This window comes from Schistocerca serialis, chromosome 1 (genome assembly GCF_023864345.2).
Source record: "Schistocerca serialis cubense isolate TAMUIC-IGC-003099 chromosome 1, iqSchSeri2.2, whole genome shotgun sequence".
NCBI lineage: Eukaryota > Metazoa > Arthropoda > Insecta > Orthoptera > Acrididae > Schistocerca > Schistocerca serialis.
The window spans coordinates 542,811,773-542,830,131 of NC_064638.1; the positions used below are offsets into that span (position 1 = coordinate 542,811,773).

An 18,359-nucleotide genomic window follows, 5' to 3' on the forward strand; every position below is an offset into this window, starting at 1 on the left:
GGATCCAGTACCAGAATAATAATTTTTAAAAAAGATTTGGAAGACTTAAAATATAACAAGATCGGAAGGATAGATGACTTCCGTCGGAACTTCTAAAATCATTTGGGGGCGGAAGGGGGGGGGGATGCGGGGAGTACAGACAAAATGAATATTCACGTTGGTGTGTTAGTTGTATGAGACTAAAGATATGCCATCAGACTTTAGGAAAAAAACATTATCCACATAATTCTTAAGATTGAAAGATCCGACAAGTGCAAGCTTAACAGTTCATGCAGCTAAGTTACTGACAACAATAATATACGGTAAAGTGGAAAAGGAAATTGATCTGTTAGATGCCTGTCACTTTGGCTTTAGGAGAGGTAAGGCACGAGAGAAGCAATTCTGACTTTGCAGTTGATAATGGAAGCAACACTGAAGAAAAATAAAGACACGTTCGTAGGATTTGTCGACATGGAAAAACGTTGGACAATGTAAAATGACGCAAAGTGTCCGGAACTCTGAGGAAAATAGGGGTAAGCTACAGGAAAAGACGGGTAACGTACAATATGTACAAGAACCAAGAGAGAACAATGAGAGTGGAAGATCAATAAAGAAGTGCACGGATTAAAATGAGTGTAAGGCTGGAATGTAGTCTTCGCCTTACTGTTCAGTGTATACATCGAAGAAGCAGTTGGCCGGCCGGTGTGGACGAGCGGTTCTAGGCGCTTCAGTCTGAAACCGCGCGAACGCTACGGTCGCAGGTTCGAATCCTGCCTCGGGCATGGATGTGTATGATGTCCTTAGGTTAGTTAGGTTTAAGTAGTTCTAAGTTCTAGGGGACTGATGACCTCAGAAGTAAAGTCCCATAGTACTCAGAGCCATTTGAACCATTTTTGAAGAAGCAGTGACGGAAATGAAAGATTCAAGAATGCGATTAAAATTCAAGGTGAAAGGATATCAATGACACGATTCGTTGATCACACTGGTATTCTCAGTGAAAGTGAACAATAATTATAGGATGTGTTGAACAGAATGAATACTCTGAGTAGAGAATAAGGATTGAGTGTAAGTGGACGACAGACGAAAGTAATTAGAAATGGCAGAAATGAGAAATTGGTGATCACGAAGTAGATGAAGTTACGGAGTTCTGCTACCTAGGCAACAAAATAACCCATGAAGGACGTAAAAAAGACTGCATTCAAAAAAATGGCTCTGGTAAAGAGATGTCTTCTAGTATTAAACATAGGCCTTAATTTGAGGGAGAAATTTCTGAGAATGTACGTTTCGAGAACTGCATAGTATGGTGGAGAAACATGGACTGTGGGAATACCAGAAGAGGCGCGAAGCGTAGCGAAGCATTTGAAATGCGTTGCTTCGTAAGAATATTGAAAATTAAGTGGAATGGTGAGATATGGAATGAGGAGGTTCTCCGCAGAATCGGCGAGGAAAGGAATGTATGGGAAACACTGACACGAAATCATTGTTAAGACATCAGGGAATAACTTCCAAGGTACAAGAGGGTAAAAACTCTGGAGTAAGACGGAGATTGGAACATATGCAGCAAACAATTGAGGATGTAGATTTCAACTGCTACTCTGACGTGAAGAAGTTGACTCAGGAGAGGAAGTTGTGACTGGCCGCAACAAACCAGTCAAGACTGAAGTAGTCAGTGATGATTTCTTCTGGGACATTTACCTAACACCATACGATTTAGCTAAAACCTTACGGTTTTATCAGCTTTGCAGACTGACAGTTGAGTTTGATGCACTCCTAAGTTTTTTACTTGTTTTTCGAAATTACATTTTGTGGGAAATGTGTAACGATTTTATTGCCTAATTCAGTATACACGTGCACTTTTAACATTCATTCGATACGCTTCACTGTGTTTATGTTTCAGTGTATGCATTGAGGAGCCGCCCACGTACTCGCCGACCTTCGCACCAACAGTATATTCCTCAAAGTCAGTTGCACACGTATTTATTTTAATTAACTTAAATTAAATGTAACTCCACAGACTAAGTATCGTGTGACTTAGGGAACTGTACTGCGCTAGAGTCCACAAAATGAATATAACACCATAATTTTTGAAAGGAATTTAGGAGGGTTAGAGAATGAGGAAAGATAGATCACAAGCCACTTAGCATCCAAGTTCTCAAACCCATGCAAGCGCATTTAAAAATGTCAAAACTAGAAAAACTGTTGCACCGCGACAATAAATCTCTGCATCAACATGGCATAATCTTTGTGAAGTGATTCGAAAGCCCTATTGGCAGTCAGTTCCATTGCTTAGGAGAACAGACAGGATGCCATTTCCTTTTCCTCTTGCCCCCATTCGCCACCAAGAGCTCGCTGGTCAGTCCTTGAGGTGGAGAGTATACGAGGAATTCATCCATCAGAACAGATCAATGCAGAATAGTTGAAAATTATCGTCCATATAGAGGAAGTCAGGGGCGATTTTACTCCCGAGAGGCCTCCATATGGTTGCAGTACCTCATCTCTGCACTGTGCTGGTACTATCCACTGACCATTGTGTAGTACATGCGCCACAAGTATACCTTGTTTTATCACAGTGTTTCCTATTCAGCGTGTTATTTTGCTGTCAAATGTTAGGGTGTGCCATATTTTCTTGTTGTTTGAGGTTTCTGTACCTATTGTGCCTTGTGTGTTGTCTATTGTGTGGTTGTTTCTGGTGTGTTGTGTCGTGACACTGCTGTGTTTGTTTGGTGTCACCTGTGTTTTTATTTTATGGTTTAGTCCGTCAGCAATATTTACTTTTAACCATTTTGTGTGGGAGTCTATCCGACTGTGTTTAGTTCTTGCGTGTAGCCATCATTGCCCGTTGGAATTCCGTTCAGTCTGTGTAGGAGGTATCTCTGGCTGGCCTGCTTGTGAGCTGTTAGGTGGTTTTCTCTGTTGAGAATAACTGCACTGCATATTGGTACTTCGAAAACAAAATCTTTCAACGAATTATGAATCCAAAATGGTACAAAATAATACATTTGTACCACTATGTTGACGAGATAATTTTCTTGACAGAAGGAACATGTGACCAGATACTGCAGTTACACACAGACATCAATACGTCTCATCCAAAAATTCAGTTCACACTTGAAACTGAAAAAGACAAACTAAATTTCCTAGACATAGTAACAGAAAGCAAAAACCAAAAACGCCACTTCTCAGTATACAGGAAACCTAAATCAACCAGTACAGTTATTCACAACAGGGCAATCTACCTGACAACCCACAAGCAGGTCAGCCTCAGATACCTCCTACTCAGACTGAACCGAATTCCAGTGGATACAGACAGCTACACACAAGAACTAAACATAATGAGTCAGATTGCCACTGAAAATGTTTAAACACTGCTGACAAGCCAAACCATAAAATAAAAACACAACTGACACTGAACAAACACAACAGTGTCACGACACATCACACCAACAGTAACCATGCAACAGAGAACAAACACGGCACACGAGACGAAGAAACCACAGAAACCAAGAAACATGGCACACCCTGACGTTTGTCAGCAAAATAACACACAGAATAAGAAACACCGTGAGGAAACTAGATTTACATGTGGCATATCAAACAAACACTCTGCAGAAAAGATTAAAAATATCCAACAGCCCAAAAATGCAGGCGTAAGACAGCTTATCTGGGAACACTGTGATTCAATGTACATCGGACAAGCATGCAGAAATTTCACGATTACTCACTCAGAACTTCTAAGAGCAATGGAAAGTGACAGCGCACATTCCACATTTGCAGATCACCTCATTAAAAACAACCTCACCCCAGTGGTAGAGAAACAGACCTCCAAAATGTAAAACACATTAATCATTTGTACCATTTTTTAACAACAGAAGAAAATTACGCCATCCAAAAAGCTAGTGCACAGGACAAAAAAATTTATCAATGACCAAACAATACTATGTAACAAAAGACGATTCAACACTCTAAAAGAACAATCGCCAAGGACAAAAATAAATGGTTCAAATGGCTCTGAGTACTATGGGACTTAACATCTGTGGTCATCAGTCCCCTAGAACTTAGAACTACTTAAACCTAACTAACCTAAGGACATCACAAACATCCATTCCCGAGGCAGGATTCGAACCTGCGACCGTAGCGGCCATGCGGTTCCAGACTGAAGCGCCTAGAACCGCACGGCCACACCGGCCGGTGGACTAAAATAAAACAGACACACACACACACACACACGCACACACACACACACACACACACACACACACACACACACACACACACAGACAGAAGCGCACGCGCGCATTCAGATTGATAACTGATCGATATGTGTGGGAATCTAGAAAAAGAAGTGAACATTTTTTCGAGCAAATTTCCATCCAGTGTCTAAGGAAGCATAAATTGTGTCTCAATTTACTGGAATTAGCAGGAAATTCCAAGAACCACGGAGAGACAACACAGCGTTGTAACTTCGAGACAGAGAGCCTTGAAGAGTACTTTAGGCTATCAGTTTCTCATCTTTGCATAGTCTACTTGATTAGCCAGCTCAAAGACAAGTTTTTAAACCGGAAGGGGATCCAAAAAAACTTACAAACATTGTTATCGGAAAAACTTACGAACTGCTGTTGATGCTCTAGTAAATCAGTGGCCTAGTGATGTTGATGCATCACCAGAGACTTCCTTCAGTGAAACAAAGATTTAGAGAAGAAATTCCCTTAACCAAGGAGATATTCACTTATTTTATTTTATTATATCTTTAAATAGGTAAAATGAAATTATTTTTCCATAGGCCCATAAGACCCTGAAACTTATCTGCACAATGCCAATAGCTACAGCAACACCTGAACGTTCGTTCTCAACATTGTGGTATTTGAAGATTTACTTAGGCAGCACAGCGGGAGTTAAATGATTAAACGGACTGGTTATGTATATTCACAAAAAGCTAGATATAAAAATTGATGAAGTACTGCATGAATAGTGTAAGAAGCCTCTTCCCCCTCTTTTGTAAGTGCCATTTCGCCATTGTTTGTGAAATAAAATCATTATAGCGTTTGTGGATATATTACTTTAGTTCTGATTATTACATATTACCAATTCCTCAGATACCCGCTCCCGAAAAACTCGTGCTTTCACCCCTTACAATACCCACAGATCCTGTATTGTTGAATCGCCATGCTATTTGTGTGATATGACTGCACTGTTCAGCCGTGGGGACACTGCTACTATTGTTTTTGGACTAATGCGAGAGTGGGGACTGCAGGCATAACCCGTATCAATACATTATTACACTGAGTAAACAAAAATACAGGCACCATACGCTTCAAACACGGTAGGCGGTTATCACTGAAACAACCGGTTTTCAGTTATATAATTTTTTCCATGTCTTTTTAACCTTGCTGTTAAAACTGCTCAAAATAACCAGTTTCTGAAATAAACTATTTCCGGTTTTTTGTTCACATTAATTCCTGTGGTAAACGCAGAAATCGATCAAACATTGTAAAAAAAACAAAAAGACTCACTCAGTTTCTAAACAAATAGATTCAAAATATTAAGTTAAATAGCCGAATAAAAGAAAACTTTGTCTGTCCACTGGTCACTGATTTTCTCGAAATGTGGTACATGGTTGAATGCTACAAGGAGTCATCACTATTCCGCTATTGATGTCAAATTTTCTGAAACACTGCTCGAAAGTCATGTCGTAATCGGGGATCATACGACTGTTTGGGCAATACGGATAGTCGGTGCTAAAGGGTGAAGAATGAGGATGAAGAACTCTATTTTTCGTAACTACACTACTGGCCATTAAAATTGCTACATCACGAAGATGAGGTGCTACAGACGTGAAATTTAACCGACAGGAAGAAGATGCTGTGATATGCAAATGATTAGCTTTTCAGAGCATTCAGACAAGATTGGCGCCGGTGGCGACACCTACAATGTGCTGACATTAGGAAAGTTTCCAACCAATTTCTCATACACAAACAGCAGTTGACCGGTGTTACCTGGTGAAACGTTGTGATGCCTCGTGTAAGGAGGAGAAATGCGTACCATCACGTTTCCGACTTTGATAAAGGTCGGATTGTAGCCTACCGCGATTGCGGTTTATCGTATCGCGACATTGCTGCTCGCGTTGGTCGAGATCCAATTACTGTTAGCAGAATATGGAATCGGTGGGTTCAGGAGAGTAATACGGAACGCCGTGTTGGATCCCAACGGCCTCGTATCACTAGCAATCGAGATGACAGGCATCTTATCCGCATGGCTGTAACGGATCGTGCAGCCACGTCTCGATCCCTGAGTCAACAGATGGGGACGTTTGCAAAACAACAACCATCTGCACGAACAGTTCGACGACGTTTGCAGTAGCACGGATTATCAACCCGGAGACCACGGCTGCGGTTACCCTTGACGCTGCATCACAGACAGGAGCGCCTGCGATGGTGTACTCAACGACGAACCAGGGTGCACGAATGGCAAAACGTCATTTTTTCGGATGAATCCAGGTTCTGTTTACAGCGTCATGATGGTCGCATCCGTGTTTGGCGTCATCGCGGTGAACGCACATTGGAAGCGTGTATTCGTCCTCACCAACTGGCGTATCACCCGGCGTGATGGTATGTGGCGCCATTAGTTACACGTCTCGGTCACCTTTTGTTCGCATTGACGGCACTTTGAACAGTGGACGCTACATTTCAGATGTGTTACGACCCGTGGCTCTACCCTTCATTCGATCCCTGCGAAACCCTACATTTCAGCAGGATAATGCACGACCGCATGTTGCAGATCCTGTACGGGCCTTTATGGGTACAGAAAGTGGTCGACTGCTGCCCTGGCCAGCACATTCTCCAGATCTCTCACCAATTGCAAACGTCTGGTCAATGGCTGCCGAGCAACTGGCTCGTCACAATACGCCAATCACTACTCTTGATGAACTGTGGTATCGTGTTGAAGCTGCATGATCAACTGTACCTGTACACGCCATCCAAACTCTGTTTGACTCAATGCCCAGGCGTATCTAGGCCGTTATTACGACCAGAGGTGGTTGTTCTGGGTACTGATTTCTCAGTATATATGCACCCAAACTGGCCTGTAGTGTAATTTGTCCGTTTTCAACGACTACAAGGATATAAAGGCGTGTTATGTAGACACAGGCAGATTAGCTACTTTCTATTTTCATTCTGTTACGTGCGAGAAACTACGGGGGCAAGTCTCGCACACTGCACATACACGCGTACATTAAGTCACGGAACATGGCAACAAGGACTTTACTGCCTCAGCAATGCTGTAGCATTCTTCTTATGTCATGTGTTGGTTGCTCGTTTCTGCCGGAATTCTTAGTCAAATAGCACTGACCGCTTTGCCCATTTTATATGACAACGCAATATTTGAAACAAATGGAAATTTTATTAATAAAAATTATGTTTAAAAAAAACGAAATATTTTACCACTGCATCTATGACTGATCAGTATTTCGTTTTTTTTGCTCGGTTATCAGTAAAAAATAAAATACACAGCTGGTATAACCTAGAAGAAACAAAAACTGAAAAATATCGGTTATTCAGAGTTAAAATACCGAAATCGGGTTTAACCAGCTGGTTCCTCGCCCCCCCCCCCCCCCCCGCCCCCGCCCCCCTTTCGCCTTCCACCTTACTTAAAAGCCGTAGGAAGACATGTATTACTTTTTACTGAGTACCGTGTACAGTCGTAAATTCTGTAATAAATGCAAAGTCTTCCGATCAGCTGGACCAGACAACGCCCCTCTCGTGCTTACTCTCCTCATCACTTTTTTCAAGTCCAACTTTTATTAAAAATTTTCAAGTTCCCGCCCACTTAACGCATCATGGTGCCAGTGTTTCTACGTTGTAACCTGTGCACACGCTTTCGTGCAGTCTTTTACGTGAATTTATGGCGTTTCGTCTCATTCCCTTCGAAGTTATCAACGAAAGACCGTTAATATATATTGCATATAATTTGTTGGGTTATGTTTCAAATCAATTCCATTGGATGCATTCTTCAGCATTAGGTAGATAATCGTCGAACCAAAAAAGTGTTTTTCAAAAAAATCTGTGCACAGTGGACACAGGTATTATTGTCTCCATTTTTCAACCAATAAAATGTATTTTCTTTGTGAGGATGAACGCTCGTGGCTGTTCAAGGTAGATGATCAGGGAATGGCGGTGGGAAGTGAAAGTAAGAATGGGACGTAAGAGAAAAGGACTAAGAAATTTTGGTAACGTGTTGGAACTTCAACGACTTTGATTTTCCATCGGTGGTGACCAGTTTTAGTTATGATAACCACCATCTGACCACAATTAATATTATTTTGGCGTTTATCTGGTAATAAATAGGCAACCAGTCGCTTTTTTAACGATTTATTCAGCCATGAACATGTTTTCGAGCCACTGCAGGTTCATCTTCAGATGGAGGGGTTACAGAAACATTATCTTGTGGACCAAGTGTAGCTAGATGCAGTGCTGATGCTGCTGGTGGAAATGACGGAAATTCAGTAATCGGTGAGGAAACATTTACGAATCAGAAAATTTTTATGTTTTAGGTGCTTACAGTGCACTGCCTTGTCGTATTCACATCAGATCGCTCTTATAACGTGCATTATTAAGCTTCGTACACAAATAAACACAGTATGTAGCTACTCTTGGTTTTAAATTGGCTCACAGGATGTAAACATTGGATGTTTTTACAAAGAATATGGATATGACAGATACTGCACTTTAATACATAATAGTCTTTGGCCAGAGTTGCATTTTATTATGATACTAATATTACGAGTATAGATTTTACATTTCAGTAAATGTTGCTAACTGCATACAAAAGGTAAATAGCTAGAGGTGAATATTTAATACATAATTATAAACGTTTTGTAAGTTACGGAGTACCATAGTCGTTGCACACCAAGAAGAACAAGATTTATGCAAGACGATGAATTATTATCATTTTTGTGGTTTTTTTGGTGCCAAGAAACCCTGGAAATTCTGGAAGAAAAAGTTTTGCGTTGACTCAGTCTGTTCATTCAGGATTTTTTGTGGTGATTTTAATTTGTGGATGAAAATTTCTAATTGTTCAAGCAGGTCCATCTGTAGTCCTTTCTCAGGGGACAGAAAGATTGTTATTGATATCATCAACAGAGTGTTCATGATGAGCAACATGTGATGCAAAACTGGACTTACATAATTTTTTGAGTCGAAGGGCATCAATATGTTCTTTGTAGCTGGTTGCAAAATTTCTTCCTGCGTGGCCTGTGTAGAAGAAAGAAGAAACTCACGTGCTCCTGTTCTTGGCAGGGTGTGGGTATGGCAAATGCCCGGTGGACCTCATCTGCCAGCGTGTGTAGTGCCAACAGTAAAATTCGGAAGCGGTAGTGTTATGGTATGGTCGTGTTTTTCGTGGAGGGGTCTTGCACCACTTATTGTTTTTCGTGCCACTATCACAGCAAAGGCCTACATTGTTGTTTTAAGCACCTTCTTGCTTTCCACTGTTGAAGACTAATTCGGGGATGGCCATTGCATCTTTCAACACGATCGAGCACCTGTTCATAATGCACGGCCTGTGGCGGAGTGATTACACGACAATAACATCCCTGTAATGGAATGGCCTGCACAGTGTCCTGACCTGAATCCTACAGAACACCTTTGGGATGTTTTGGAACGCCGACTTCGTGCCAGGTCTCACCGACCGACATCGATATCTCTCCTCAGTGCAGCACTACGTGAAGAAAGAGCTGCCATTCCCCAAGAAACCTTCTAGCACCTGATGGAACGTATGCCTGGAATCGTGGAAGCTCTCATCAAGGGTAACTGTGGGCCAACACCATTCTGAATTCCAGCATAACCGATGGAGGGTGCCACGAACTTGTGACTCATTTTCAGCCAGGTGTCTGTATACTTTTGATCACATAGTGTACAGTGTGGAAGCTACTGCAAGTTATAATGAAAATTAAATGCTTGTAGTTAGTGTATACAGCCATGTTGAAAGAAAAAAGAAATTCTTCTCAGTATTCGATGAAATAAGCAAAACCTGAAGTACCAACTGATGGAAGGCGGTAGATTATATTGGAAAACATGGATGTGTATTTCTGAAGTTGGGGATGTACAGTGAATTATGAAAGAGAGAATTATTTGTATGCTAATAATGATGTCAGAAACTTGGTATTTTCCGCCCATAAGTGTCCTCAGGCAGTTGTGAAGGGTCAGATTTACTTAAATTCGGTATGAATTTGATAGTCGTTGAAGATTCACCTAATAATAGTTACGTTATGCTGAAGGCATTACAAAATATGAGACCTGTTAACGTGAATAACAGATGTATTGTTGTTATGGTATTCAGTGGTTTGTTGCAGCTTTCAGCGTGAAACGTCCCCTTAGAAAAATTAATGAATTACTGTGCTGATAAACCTCTTACATTATTTGATTTTCAAACAGCTGAGCAGAACTGAACGTACTCAGACATTTCGATCTTTACTTATTCTGATCAACACTAAACTGACAGCCAATATTTTTAGCGCAACGCAATCTGACTATCAATAATCCCTACAAGAGAATGGCCCTGACTAACATTAACCTATACGTTTCACAAATCACTTACCTCACAAAAATCTTCGTTACTCGAACTACTGCAATACAGCGAGCGCCACTACTGCTAGCTAAATAAAAGATTCAAACTACTGAAGGCGCTAACTACTGATAGGCATAGTTAACAAATGAAAGATTTGAATAGAGATCAAACAATGTATTTACCTTAATAGTGTTCAAAAGTCATAATATATATATCAGTCCATGATATCCAATATTACAAATTTACTCTTTCTGATGGACACACGTCCAGATCGTCCGCTCTCAAAATTCCGCCATCTCTCTCACCACAGCCACCACTGCTGGCGGCTCACCTCCAACTGCGCAACGCTACGCGCTGTTAACAGCCAACTGCCCAACACTACAATAGCATATACTCCAACAATGCAAACCAACCACTACCATCACACAGCACAGTCAGTGATTTTCATATAGAGCTCTACGTGGCGTTACCAACATAAAAACCTAAACAGCCTACTTACAAGCGCTACTCTGTCACGTACAAACAGAATAGACGAGAAATGGAACACACGGAAAACACCGACAGGAAGAAGCAATAAGAAGGAGAGGATGACAGGATATTTGTGAAGACATCAGGGAATAACTTCCATGGTAATAGAGGGAACTGTAGAGGGTAAAATATACAGGGGAACACTTTTATTGTGGTATTTCCAACAAATAATTGAGGACGTCGGATGTAAGAGCTAATCTGAGACGAAGAACTTGACGCCGGGGAGCATTTGGTGGCGGGTCACATCAAACCAGTCAGAAGACTGAAAATATCACTGATGACTTCTTCTGGGACGTTTAGCTAAAACCCTACGGTTAACTAAAACACTACAGTTCTATCACGTTTGTAAACTGACCACTGTGTTTAATGTACTGCTAGGTTCTTCACTTGCCTCCCGAAATTACATCATGTGGGAAAGGCATGATGATTCTACTGCCTGATTCAATGTTCAGATTTTAGTAAATGCGCAGTTGTACCTTAAAAGTTGATATAATTTTTGCTGTGTGTGTGTTACAGTGTCTTCTTTGAGGAGCGTCCCACATAATTCCGGACCTTCGCATCATCAGCATATTCCTCAAAGTAAGTTGCGCATGTGTTTATTTTAATTAACTTAAATTGAGTGTAAATCCACAAAAAGCAGGTATCAGGTGACTTGGGAAACTGTACTTCACTAGACTCCACATATTAAACAAGACGAAGAAGACAGCATATTTTTTGTACAGGAGGATGAGAGCGTTAGAGAGCGAGGTAAAGATCTATTACAACCAATTTAGCATCCAATAATGTCCAAAAACTGTAACTGTAAGAGCTGTCAAGCCAACGTAAGCACGTTTAAAAATGGCAAAACCTGAAAAACTCCTGCACAGTGACAAAACAGCTTTGCATCAACGTGTCATCATCTTTGTGAAGTGATTCAAGAGCGCTGCTGGCAACCGATTCCATTGATTAAGGCGGTTGATGGGCTGCCTTTTCTTTTTTGCGTTGCATTCATCCTTCCGAAGAGCTCGATGGTCAGGCCTTGCAATGGATAACAACAAGAATTCATTCTCCAGAACAGATAAGAGCAGACTCGTTTAGTTTTATCGTCCATGAAGAGAAAGTTTGGGCCAGTTACACTCCCGAAAGGTCCCAGATGTGATTGCAATTCCTCACCACCCTTAAAAGTTTTTAACGAAAGACTCTTGATATTACATGCAGATGCTGTTTTTGGTTATGTTTCAGATCATTTCCACTGGATTTATGATTCAGCTATTTGGAGACAATCGTGGAATGAAAAAGCTCTTTTCTTTTAAAATCCCGTCCACAACGAACACTGGTACTATTGATCTCAATTTTTCAATCACGAAAATATATTTTCTTTGTGATGATCAGCAATTGCGGCTGTTCAGGATAAACAATGAGGGGATGACAGCGGGTACTGAAAGGAGTATGAGAAAAAAGGAATAAGAAATATTGGTAACATTTTGGAACTTCAGCGATTTATACTTTATGCGAGAATAGTAAGAGACATCTAAGCGGAAATTACTTTTCTTTGTATTCGTGGTGACTTGTTTCGGTTGTGATAACCATCATCTGATCATAACTAATATAATCAGACCAGATGAGGAACCTGTGTTACTATTTTCTTTCAGTTTGTCATCTAGAGACTAGAACAGACCAAATGTTCCACACGAATATGGCACATAAAATTTTAGCATAATTTCAAAAGGGGTTGGTATAACTAAGCATTACGGTGGTTAAGGGGAAAAAATCGGCGCAAATTTTCTACGTAAAAAATTTAAAAAATTAATCATTTTTAGAACAGAAAAAAGTTTACATTCTAGCATTTGGCCATCTGGCGCACACACATATGTTCATCCGGAATAAAAAATGCATATGCTTCTGGTCTATTACACACTGTTTCATTACTGGATCACAAATTTTGTTATTTATAATTCTAGACAGCTATCCGGTGGTGCTTTGAGGCACAACTCAAGATTCCCAGCTGCTATGCCCCTGTGCCGCTGAAGGTGAGGAGATTGGAAGTGGATGTCAGCGTCTCAGGAAATCCTTCCTGGTCCGCCCGAGGCTCATCTCCTCACAGCCTCCGGAAGGTTGTTGTAGGTGGCTGTTCTACTACAGAGCTCCCCGTTGTCATGAAGTATGGCTTCTTCTTCCATGTCTCTCAGCCATGTTGGCATGCGGTTCATAAGACGATATTTTAGCAGTCAGCGAGCTTAGCTTACGCCACACTTCCTCATTGCTTACTGCATTAGAAACTACCCGCAGTCTAGGAGTTAGCTGCCCACTGTAATAAAAAATAAAAAAATAATAATAAAAAACTGAGTGAATGGATCAACGATGAACTTGAACGGGTATCATGGGACGTCCGCCCCGAACAAATGCAAGGAGCAGTGACGAAAAAAATGAAATAAAAAAGGTTAAATTCTTTGATTAGTAATCAAAACGACCTCGGTCCCGTCTTCGAAACCTGCCTTCGGACGGAGCGAGGTGGCGCAGTGGTTAGCACACTGGATTCGCATTCGGGAGGACGACTGTTCAATCCCGCGTTCGGCCATCCTGATTTAGGTTTTCTGTGATTTCCTTAATTGCTCCAGGCAAATGCCGGGTTGGTTCTTTTGAAAGGGCACTGCTGACTTCATCCCGAATCCAATGAGACCGATGACTTAGTTGTTTGGTCTTCTCCCCCAAACAACTCAACCCTGCCTTCGAAACCTGAATAAAAAATCATCGTCAATGGAGGGCGAAAACTTCCGGTATAAAAAGTCTCCGTCGTTCTGCCAACGGCCTTGTCAAAGAGAAAGGAGGAGCGGACAGAGCTTCAGGGCACTATCTTGACCTTGAGGTGAAAACTGCCACTAAAGGTGGAAGAATCAGCAATGATCAATGGCATGATGCAGAAGGCAACAGAAACCACTGTATTAAAGACACATAACGTGTATCCACAGGACATGTGAGCTGTAATTGAAGAAGTGTCATGATGATCTCTCCATTGGCAAAAGATTCCCGGAGTAGTTCCACATTCGGATGTCCGAGAGGGGCTGCAAAAGGGGGAGGTGACCATGAGAAAAAGAGTGAATAAACAACGAGAGCAAAACGTTCTACTAGTCGAGGCGTGGAATGTCAAAAGTTTGAGCATCGTAGGAAAGCTAGATAATCTGAAAACAGAAATGCAGACGCTTAATCAAGATGTAGTCGGGGGTCAGTGAAGGGAAATGGAAAGAGGACAAGGATTTCTGGTCAGATGAGTTTTAGTAGGATTCGTTATGAATCGGAAGGCAGGGCAGAGAGTGAATTACTGCAAACAGTTCAGCGATAGGGTTGTTGTCATCAGTTCAGACAGCAAACCACCACCGACAACTATGGATCCCGTATGCATGCCGACGACCAAAGCCGAAAATGAAGAGATAGAGAATGCATATGAGGGTACTGAACGGGTAATTCAGCACATAAAAGGAGACGGAAATCTAATGGTCATGAGGGACTGGAATGTGGCTGTCAGGGAAGGAGTGGAAAAAAAAGGGTTACAAGAGAATATGGGCTTCGTACTAGGTATGAGAGAGGCCAAGGACTAAATGAGTTCTGCAATAAATTTTAGCTAGTAACAGTGAATACTTTGTCCAAGAATAACAAGCGGAGGAGGTCCATTTGGAAGAGACCGGGAGATAAGGGAAGATTTCAGTTAGATCACGTCATAGTCAGGCAGAGACTCCGGAATAAGTTACTGGTTTGTAAGGCGCACCCTGAAGCAGATACAGACTCAGATCACAGATCAGATGATGAAGACTAGGCTGGAGTTTAAGAGACTGGTCAGGAAGAATCAATGTACAAAGAAGGCGGGTACGGAAGAACTAAGGAATGAAGGGATACACTTGAAGATTCTGAGCCTATAGATACTGCGATAATGAAGAGCTCAGTAGGCAGTTCCGTTGAGGAGGTATGGACATCTCTAAAAAGGGCAGTCACAGAAGTTGGAAAGAAAAACATAGATATAAATAAGGTAACTGAGAAGAAACCATGGATAAGAGAACAAATACTTCACTTGATCGATGAAAGAGAATAATTAGAAAAAGTACACTTTGGTATGTGGATGTATGAGTCTAGCGTTATACAATCTACCTTTCGGAGAAACATCATCGGCACTATTACGAAGATTGCAAGAGTCGAAAAGTGAGAGAATTATCACACAATCAGCTTAACATCTCATGTATCTAAATTTCTGACAGGAATGATATACAGAAGAATGGAAATTGAAAATTGAGGATGTGTTAGGCGAACATCGGTTGGCTTTAGTAAAGAGAAGGGCATCACAGAGGCAATTCTGACGTTGCGGTTGATGGTGAAATCAAGACTAAAGAAAAATCAAGACACCTTCATTGGATTTGTCGATCAGGGAAGAGCGTACGACAAAGTAAAATGGTGCAAGATGTTCGAAGTTGTGAGGAAAATAGGGGTAAGCTATAGGGAAAGACGGATGGTATACAGCAGGTACAAGAACCAAGAGGGAACAAGAAGGGTGGAAGACGAAGATTAAAACGGGAGTAAAACAAGGACGTCACCTTTCGCCCCTAGCGTTCAGTCTATACTCGTACATCGAAGAAGCGATGAAGGAAATTAAAGGAAGGTTTAAGAGTGGGATTAAAACTCAAGATGAAAGGATATCGATGATAAGGTTCGCTGATGACATCGCTATCCTCAGTGAAAGCTAAGTTGTAGGATATGTTGAATGTATGTAGCAATGAGAAATGAGAACAGCGGGAAAGTTAACATCAGGATTGATGATTACAAAGTATATGAAATAAAGGAATTCTGCTGCCTAGGTAGCAAAATAATTCATGATGAGCAGGGAGACATAAAAAGCAATCTAGCACAGTCGAAAAGGGTATTCCTGGGCAAGAGAAGTCTGTTAGTGTCAATCATAGGCCTTAACTTGAGGAAGAAATTTCTGAGAACGTATGTTTGGAAGAGAAACATGGACTGTGGCAAAACCGGAACAGATGAGAATCGAAGCATTTGAGAATGTTGAAAATTAAGTGGACTGATGAGGTATGGAATGAGGAGGATCTCCCCAGAATCGGTGAGAAAAGGAATATATGGAAAACTCTGACAAGAAGAAGGGACAGGTTGTTAGGACATCTGTTAATACATCAGGGAATAACTTCTGTTGTACAAGAGGGAGCTGTATAGGGTAAGAACTGTGGAGGACGACAGAGATTGGAATACATACATCTAACAATTGAGGACGTAGGTTGCAAGTGCTACTTTGAGATGAAGAGGTTGGCACAGGATAGGCATTCGTGGCAGGCCACATCAAACCAATCAAAAGACTGATGACTTAAAATAAGTCTAGGTACTCACTTTTTAAAATTCTATATTTGGCTGCTTCGACAAGCATGCTGTCCATCATTTTTCGAAAGTCTGATATGTAGACTTCCTGTTTTTAAGATTGTGTTAACTTCCAATGATGATTTCATAATTTTTGTGTGAAGTCATTCCTCTGGCCCTCATCCTCCACCCCCACTCATATACATATAATCGAATACATCCAGCAAATAATTGAGGACGTAGGTTGCAAGTGCTACACTGAAACGAAGAGGTTGGCGCAGGAGTGGAATTCGTGGCTGGCCACATCTAACTAGTCAGGAGACAGTTGACTAAGAAAAAAAAAGTTATAGACTGTTGTATTACCGAAGACCGTAGTGTGGAACATCTTGTCTAGTGGGATATTCCCACACAACACGGTTCGGGGAGCTGGTTACTGCCCACATGCACAAATGGTTGTCGCGCGCTGTGATATTTTCAGTAAGCAACTGGGATACAGATCAAGTCTCGACAGGCACAGTGTAACTCCCTTGGGTGGAAGAAAGCGTGACCTTCTTGAACTTTCTTATGTGTTATGAGGTAACTGGTAAAGTCTCCTCCATGTTTCTGCTCTGTCCCATTCTCACTATTGTCTATTAAAGCATGCATTTATTGCTTTATTCAATGTGGCTCTTCTTTACCTTCCTATATTCACTCTCTTGGAGCTAATATTGTGCACTTCTCTTTCTTACAGCTAGTTCTAGCCGTAGGCTCATCACTAGCAGCATCTCACACACTGTTGCTCTATACGCTCCTTTCAGGCGCAGAAGTACACTTGTCTGTGTTCGCCGTACAGCCTGTGGTGTCCTTAAACTTTCTGACTGTATGAGCCAAACGCTCGACCCGTAGCCCACAATAGCGTATTTTCTTATTGCACTTGGTGGCGGTTGAAATCTTCTTTGGACAGTTGTTGCTATTCTGTTCAGGATTTTAATGCCTTTCTGGCAGGCGATATCTCAATGGAGATATTCTCAATGGAGAGAGATCTTCCGAAGTAAGAGTGTCGTAGTGCCGTTGCTATTCACAATATATATAAATTACCTTGTGGATAACATCGGAAGTTCACTGAGGCTTTTTGCGGATGATGCTGTAGTATATCGAGAGGTTGTAACAATGGAATATTGTACTGAAATGCACGAGGATCTGCAACGAACTGACGCATGATGCAGGGAATGGCAATTGAATCTCAATGTAGACAAGTGTAATGTGCTGTGAATACAGAGAAAGAAAGATCGTTTATCATTTAGCTACAATATAGCAGGTCAGCAACTGGAGGCAGTTAATTCCATAAATTATCTGAGAGTAGGCATTAGGAGTGATTTAAAATGGAATGACCATATAAAATTAATCGTCCGTAAAGCAGATGCCAGACTGAGACTCATTGGAAGAATCCTAAGGAAATGCAGTCCGGAAACAAAGGAAATAGGTGACAGTACACTTGTCCGCCCTCTGCTTGAATACTGCTCACCGGTGTGGGATCCGTACCAGATACCGTTGCTAGAATATATAGAGAAGACCCAACGGAGAGCAACGCGCTTCGTTACAGGATCATTTAGTAATCGCGGAAGCGTTACTCCCTCCTACGTATATCTCGCGAAGAGACCATGAGGATAAAATCAAAGAGATTAGAGACCACACAGAGGAATGCCGACAATCTTTCTTTCCACGAACAATAAGAGACTGGAATAGAAGGGAGAACCGATAGAGGTACTCAATGTACCCTCCATCACACACCGTCAGGTGGTTTGCGGAGTATGGATGTAGATGTACATGTAGATCTATATGTGCATGAAACTTCTGCTTTTTGCATGAAAATTTTGCTTTTCGTCCTTGTTGATACCGGGGTACCTACATACTCCTTTCACAAGATGGTCATTAATTTTGATTCTCAGGTTTCTCGTTCTTGATAATGTTTCTTTTAGTAACATGGA

At 41.4% G+C, this 18,359-nt stretch overlaps 1 protein-coding gene across 3 annotated transcripts in view; it reads left to right on the plus strand.

Annotated features, from left to right (window-relative positions):
* LOC126475154 (inter-alpha-trypsin inhibitor heavy chain H4-like) overlaps positions 1 to 18,359 on the plus strand; it is a 121,410-nt gene that overhangs the window by 73,390 nt on the left and 29,661 nt on the right. For 2 of the 3 annotated variants that reach the window (XM_050102774.1, XM_050102783.1), the window contains 2 exons: positions 1,877 to 1,939; positions 11,584 to 11,646. In XM_050102774.1, the coding sequence (XP_049958731.1) occupies positions 1,877 to 1,939; positions 11,584 to 11,646 (126 nt within the window). The remainder of the gene's footprint in view (positions 1 to 1,876; positions 1,940 to 11,583; positions 11,647 to 18,359) is intronic. The other variant, XM_050102791.1, reaches the window with a different exon arrangement.